The following is a 7,763-nucleotide window of genomic DNA, read 5'->3' as shown; positions in this document are numbered from 1 at the left end:
CTGTGTGATGCATGTGTGCATGTGGATTAACAAGCTGATTCTAAAATCCATAGTGAAATTTAAAAAATAAAGTTTGCAGTCTTACTCTACTCAATATCAGAATTATTAAAGAGCTACAATAATTAAAACAATGTGCTTTTTGCTCAGAATTAGACAAATGGAGTAATAGAATAGAGTCCAAAACAAAAGCATTAAATACATGGATGCTCTATTTATATATGTTACCATGTAGCAATGTGGAAAAAACAGTCTCTTCAATGAAAGATCCTGAGCTAATTTTATATTCATGTTCAGAAAATAAACTTGACCTCCACCTCATACCATAAACAAAAATCTATTACAGATGGATTATAGATTTAAATATAAACAACAAAAAACATTAAATTCCTATAAACAACATTGGACAATATATTTAGGTTGTTTGTAACAGAACATAGAAGGCACTAAATATAAAGGGAAAACAGCTTGCTCTAAATTAAAACAGGATATTCTGTTCATCAAACAGCACTTTTAAGAAAGTGAATATTAAAAAGAGGATGTGTGTACTATATATATAAGAAAATCTGAAAAATCAAAAAAGGCAATGAAGAAATAGAGAAAAGTTTGGAACAGGCACTTATAAGAAGCTATATTCAAAGTGCCATTAAATATAAAAATTTATATGATATCATTAGTTGGGAAAATGCAAATGAATACTAAAATCAGACTATAAACCCACAAGAATGGCTAACATTGGAAATACTGATAATACCAAATATTGATAAAAGTATGAATCAACAGGACCACTCACATCCTAATGGTGTGAATGTAAATCAGTACAAACTCCTTCGGAAACTGTTTGATAGTGTCTCAAAGTTGGCAATTTAACTCTAAAATAAAATCAACAGAAATGGATATATGTGTGCTCCTAAGGTCATAATAAATAATTATTATAGCAGCATAATTATTTATAACCAAAACCTGAACACAACAGAAGTGTCCAGGAAAAGAAAAATGGGTAATTTGGGGTATGTTCATACAATTATAAAAACTAAAAAAAATGAAAAACTCTCATATTCAACATGAAAAAAATCTCATAAAGATAATATGAAATGAACCAAAAAAAGAGGCATACATACTGTTTTATTCAACTTATATATTTATATTTTATTACATTATAGATGCAAATTATAGGTAAAACTAATCTAAGGTGTGGAAGTGAGGATAGTACTTTGCATATATACTGTTTTATTCAACTTATATATTTTTATTTTATTACATTATAGATGCAAATTATAGGTAAAACTAATCTAAGGTGTGGAAGTGAGGACAGTAGTTACTTTGGGTGTAGAAGGAGGGTACAGTTATTGGGATGGGATAGAAGAGGATATCTAATAAAGTTGTATATCAGGACAGGCAAACTGTAGCCCACTGGCTAAATCTGGCCTGCTGCCTGTTTTTTTTTCCAAGAGTTATTTTTTATTGTAGTATAGTTGATATACCACATTATATTGGTTTCAGGTATACAACACAGAGGTTCAACAGTTACACACATTAAATCCCCAGCTAGGGCAGTTACTATCTGTCAACACAGGAAGATGTTACAGAGCCACTGACCATATTCTCCATGCTGCACTTCCATCCCCATGACCAACTCATATGATGATTGAGATTTTTGTGCCTCATCCCCCTCCTGCACCCCACCCACCCACCCAACCCCCACTGCTCCCACCGTGGTGACCACCCGTCACTTCTCAGCATCTCTGAGTTCACTGCTGTTTGTTCATTTTGTTTTGCTTTGTTTTTAGATTCCATATATAAGTGAAATCATATGGTACTTGTCTTTCTCTGGTTGGCCACCTGCTTCTATGAATGGAGTTTAATTTGAGCACAGCCACACTGATTCAGAAATGTCTATGGTTGTTGCCCTGCTACAACATTAACTTGAGAAGTTAAGACAGAGAACTGTACGGCCAAAAAAGCCTAAGATATTTACTGTCTGGTCCTTATAGAAGGAAAAAAACTTGCTGGCCTCTATTATGTATCATTGGCTGAGTTCCAGTTACATGGGATAAACCTGTGAGCAGCACACAAATGAAATGCATAATTTGTTGAACGCATGTTATTACTTATATTAGCATTTTATTTACAATTCAACAAATTATTATTTGATTCCTATGATGCATCCAGATGTGTTCTGTGTGTTATAGATAATGCATAAACCACAAAAGTACAATATTGTCCTCAATAACTTCAAAATCTCAATAGTCACGACATGTCACTTAGGTCAGAAGTAAATGTCACTCTTCTATGCTCATTAGGAACCTGAGACAGAGCAGTGAAAAACAACAGAAATAAATTTATCATTTAAATAGAAGTCATCTATTGCTACATAACGAATTACCACAAACGTGGTGGCTTAAAAGAACTCAAAACTTTTATGTCACAGTTTCTATAAATAAGGAGTCTGAGTACAGCTTAGCCGAGTCTGCAAGGCTGTAATCAAGGTGTAGTCAAAGGCAGGGACTCATCTGAGGCTCTAATGGGGAAGGATGTACATTCAAGATCACACGGTTACTGGCAGGAGTCAGTTAATTCCTTGTGTCCAGACTGAAAGATTCAGTTTCTTGCTGGCTGTTGACAAGAGGAGGCCACATTTATTCCTAGCCAGTTGTTGGCTGGAGATAGCCTTCAGCACACTTTGCCGCAAAGCAACACGCTGTTGCTTCATTAAAGCTAGATCTCAGGTAAGGTAAGCACAGCAGTGATATCCTGTCACCTTGGCCATTTCTATTGATTAGAAGCAAATCACAGGTCCCACCCACACTGGAGCAAGAAATTACACAAGGGTTCAAAGCAGCAGGAATAATCAATCAGGGATTATTTTATTATTTTATTATCTACCACAGAAGGCTTTGGGTAGAAACCCTGGTTAAATTATTAACTCTTAAAGGCAACCATGGTGAAACTTCCAGTTCTTTCACACTAACATAAAGTTTTGCACAATTATTTGCTCATAGTCCATTTTTGTCATTGAAGTGCCAGACACTTTATAGGGGTTCTAGGTAGAGTTCTATGGCTTGAATTGAACCCCTCACACTTCTGTGTTGGAGTTCTCAAACAAGAAGCATAGGAATAAGAGCCAAGTAAAATTAAAGAAAAATAGCTAACTAGGAGCAAATTGCTGGTTTTATGGATATCTAGGCAAACACAAGACTCTCAGCCAATGTTGGGGCCCCTCTGTAAAGAAGAAACATAATGTTTGGTTCTGGGTCTTCTCCTGTCCTATGAATCTAGAACGGCTATAGGCCTATAAAGCAATCTGCATCCATTACTCAAGTGCCCACATTGACAAGGACAGCCACACTCCCCCAGGAGTCTAGGCCCTTGAGTTCACTACCACAAGTAAACAGCAAGTAGGAGAGCAGGAACACATACATGTGAGAACTTATTCACCACAGTGAGCCGGCCACTAGCAAAATGGGAACCATTTAATCAGGAGCTGACCCATTTCCTGGGGAAAAGCTAGTGAGTGGCTATACAGAGATGGATTTGGGAGTGAATGCACCATCCTCCCTATGGGTCAATGTGGCAGTGTATGGACAGGGTCCTGGAGAAAGGGGTGCATATTTGCTTCTCTCTTCATTGTCACCATAATTATTTCAGTGAACACTGGTGTTCTCCTATCTTCCCAGTATACTGATAACCCATAGACAATAGCATGCATCTTTCTATTGCCCAGTGCCTAGAATAATGTCTAAACTGTCCATCTATATGGATGATTTGGTTTATTTACTTTGCATTTAATGTCTCTGTGGACACTGGTTACTTGAAAGTTAGTAACTAAAATCCTTCTGAGATCATACAGCACTGTCCCGTATTTATAGATAGAGAGAGAGGGATTTAGGTTTTTCTCTTTACAGTCCCAGGGAGAGTCACATTTCACCAATGGCCCCACAGCTCAGTCCCACTTTACTATAAAGTCCATGGCTCCAGAACTGTAACTTGTATCCTCTCTGCTGGTGAAGACAGAGAAGCCTCTTCTTTCCACATGAAGCTGATAAGAAGGTAGAAAAAGGTATTCACTGTGTTGACTTTGTGTTTTGATTGTTTCCTATTCATCAATATTCATATGAGTTTTTAGAAAAGTCAGGTAATATTAAGATCCACTCTGTCCTTGGGGATCCATATAACCTACAGATGTCTGTTCCCTACTAGTTCATAATTAACTATTGCAATGTTTTTTCTCAGACTGAATAGAAACCCTGAGTTTAAAAAGGAACTGTAGAAAACTAGCATAAAGAGAATGGTAACATGTATCCTTAATACAGTTTTTACTCTCAGGCAGTAAACTTTACCTAGTATTTTTAAAAGCCTGATTTAAAAATATTATAATAACTAATGTTGCTATCACTTGTTTGTCTTCCTAGAATAGACTTTAACAATTTAAATGTGTTCCTTTAAAAAATATTTTTAAAATTTTAATTGAACAAGGCTTTCTTTATAACATTTCTGTGTGTATTGATCCAACCACTTTTCTGATTCCTGCCATGTCTACTGAAATCCACTTTTGTATCTTCATATCGGCATCTATCACTCCATACTCTTTGAGTGACAGTAAGTTTACCCCTAATAATTCACAGGGGGAAAAGCAGGCACTGGTTAAAAAAGGAAGGAAATTCTGACATATGTGACCACTGTTGAGGACATAATGCTAAGTGAAATAAGCCAGTCACAAAAGAATTTATTGTATGATTCCCCTTGCATGAGATGTGTAGGGTCATCAACATTATGAAGAAGAATGGTGGTCACCAGAGGTCGGGGAAGTTGGGGAATGAGAAGTTAGTATTTAATGGGATAGAGGTTCAGTTTTACAAGACAAAAAGAGTTATGGAGATGGATGGTGGTGATGGCTGTGCAACATTATGAATGTATTTAATACCATTGAACTGTACACTTAAAATAGTTAAGATAGTAAATTTCATATTAAGTGAATCTGACCACTTTTTTAAATTAAAAAAACAAACAAGCAGGCACTGCATAATATTTCCCTCACAAAACCCTCCACCAACCTATCCATTTGCCACTTCTTCTCTAACATCAGTGGAAAAGATGATCCTCATCCTCATGTTTTTGAGGGCTAATTTGAGGGCTAATTCTGTTAATGTCTGTAGTCAATACCTACTACTTTCCTAAGGAGTTTTCTATACAAATTAGTCCCTGTTGTTCCATGTTTTCAGTCTCTCACTGTTTCTGTACCTTTAATTTGAGCTAACAAATGTATACATTTCTTTAAGTCTTTTCACTTGCAAAAATCCTCCATACACTTTAGTCTCCTTTAATCATGCCTAGTTCCTCTCCTTGCCTACAGTGACAAGCTCCCAGAAATAATACACACTGTACCTCTACTACTTATTTTTCCATTCATTCCTTAAATCACTGTAGCTCTTAGCTTTCATTGCTGGACTTCAGCTATTTTTTCCAGGGTCACTAATATACTCTCAGTTGCATTTGAAATTTTTAATTCTTAGGAAACCTGACCACTCAAGCAATTTAACATTGTTGTTCATGTAACACCCAGCAATAACACTATGTTCTCTTAGTTTGAAGGTGTTCTGTAAAGCTTAGTTTTATCTTGCTTTAGTCTGTATAGTCCTTTCCAATAACTTCTATGAAGTCCTGTCTTCACTAGTTAACTCTTGTAAATCTACTTTCTGATGCTGTACATTCATATTGTTGGATTAAAATGGCACTTTTACAGAGAAAACTTTCAAATGAATGTATTACTAGCAAAAATTTGGAGACTTTTACCTGGATATTCACAACCACTTACATAGGCATGGCAGACCCATGGATATCTTTAGGTGGATTTTTCTTATTCATTTCATACACAGCATATTCAAAGTTGAATGCATTGATTTCTCTTAATTCTTTATTCATAGAACATTATATATAATAGATTAGACATAATAGAGCTTAAAATTCTGCTAACATAGAAAATAATCACCAAAATGTACAAAATTATATGGACATTTTTCCTTGAATTTAAGAGTAAAACTGTTTATATATATTACAGTTTGATTTAGGTTTATTCAGTGATAGAGTACTTATTCATGACCTTAGATAACTCTAACCAAAAGAAAATTTATCTAGATATTTTTGTGTAACACTGTAATTCATTATTTCTATAGGATGTGAGTATTGTCAGGACAAATGCTACAAATCCAGGACAACATGGAGATGTTAAGTAACATGACATCTAAATTTCCGACCTTCTTGTTGACTGGCATTCCTGGCCTCGAGTCTGCCCATGCCTGGGTCTCTGTGCCCTTCTGTTGTCTCTACAGCATTGCCCTCTCTGGGAACACCATGGTCCTGCTCGTCGTCATCACCCACAAGAGTCTCCGTGAGCCCATGTACTATTTCCTCTCCATGCTCTCAGCTACTGACTTGGGCTTGACAGTTTCTACAATGTCAACCACATTAGGTGCCCTCTGGTTTCATGCAAGTGAAATCAGTCTAGATAACTGCATTATCCAGATGTTTTTTCTTCATGGATTTACCTTCATAGAATCTGGGGTGCTGGTGGCTATGGCCTTTGACCGCTACGTGGCTGTCTGTGATCCTCTGAGATACGCTACCATTCTCACTAGTTCCAGAGTCAATCAGATAGGCCTCTTAATGATTATACGCACTGTAGTATTAACAGTGCCACTACTTTTGCTCCTTAAGCCCCTCTCTTTCTGTGGAGCAAATGTTCTTTCCCACTCCTACTGTTACCACCCAGATGTGATTAAATTAGCATGTTCAGATACTCAGGCCAATAGCATCTGCGGATTAATTAATCTTATTCTGACCACAGGAATAGACACACCATGCATTGTCCTGTCTTACATCTTGATCATTCACTCTGTCCTCAGTATTGCCTCCCCTGAAGAACGCCACAAGGTCTTCAGCACCTGTGTCTCCCACATAGGAGCAGTTGCTATTTTCTACATCCCCATGATGAGCCTGTCCTTGGTGCACCGCTATGGTCTGTCAGCGCACAAAGCGGTCCATGCCACGATGGCCAATATATACCTCCTTTTGCCCCCTGTACTCAACCCCATCATCTATAGTATAAAAACAAAACAGATTCGCAAGGCTATATCCAGTCTTCTCCCTACAAAATAAACAGAGAATACTGCATGAGAAAAACCTGGAAAATGTGACTTTCACTGTAGAAAAGCAACCCTGGTAGGTTACTGCCTACAAGACATTTTTCTCATTTTTTTCATTTATTCAACAAATAGTAAGCATGTTTGCTTTCAGTCATAAAATATTAAGTATCATTTTAAAGTCCAATAAGAGAAATATGAGAATAGTAATAGTGAAATAATAAAAATAATACAGAAATAATAAAAATAATACTCATAGTAACCAACATTTAGTGACTGTTTAGTTTATACTTAATGGTCTACCAACCACGTAAGACCTATTTCATTTATTCTTCAAAATGACTTAATAAAATATATATATTATTATCAATTATATTATAGAAATGAAGAAATGAGGCCTAGAGACATTTAAACCATCAAAAGGCAAATATCTAACATAGATCAGGATTGAGATTTGAACCCAGGCTTTCTGTATCTGAGACACCGTGCTCTTTGTTTGTGTATTTGTTAAGAGTATTGCATACTCTGCTGAAAGCATCTAGGAAAAATGTTATAAGATGAAAGAACTGGATCTTTATGTTCATGTGTCATGCCTTTAAAAAGTTGTGTTGTCTTCTTACAGTATAC

The 7,763-nt window shown here is 36.3% G+C and overlaps 1 protein-coding gene across 1 annotated transcript; it reads left to right on the top strand.

Annotated features, from left to right (window-relative positions):
• Window positions 1-6,164: 6,164 nt before the first annotated feature.
• On the top strand, window positions 6,165-7,152 carry OR51F1 (olfactory receptor family 51 subfamily F member 1). Its single transcript, XM_017679169.2, has one exon. The coding sequence runs from the start codon at window positions 6,193-6,195 to the stop codon at window positions 7,150-7,152; it is 960 nt and encodes a 319-aa protein (XP_017534658.1). The 5' UTR covers window positions 6,165-6,192.
• The last annotated feature ends 611 nt before the right edge of the window (window positions 7,153-7,763 follow it).

This window comes from Manis javanica, chromosome 11, assembly GCF_040802235.1.
Source record: "Manis javanica isolate MJ-LG chromosome 11, MJ_LKY, whole genome shotgun sequence".
Taxonomy (NCBI): Eukaryota; Metazoa; Chordata; class Mammalia; order Pholidota; family Manidae; genus Manis; species Manis javanica.
This window is presented reverse-complemented; position numbering and strand designations above follow the sequence as displayed.

Coding starts and splice junctions, on each gene's coding strand:
- OR51F1 (XM_017679169.2), top strand. CDS start 6,193: ATGCTACAAATCCAGGACAACATGGAGATGTTAAGTAACATGACATCT.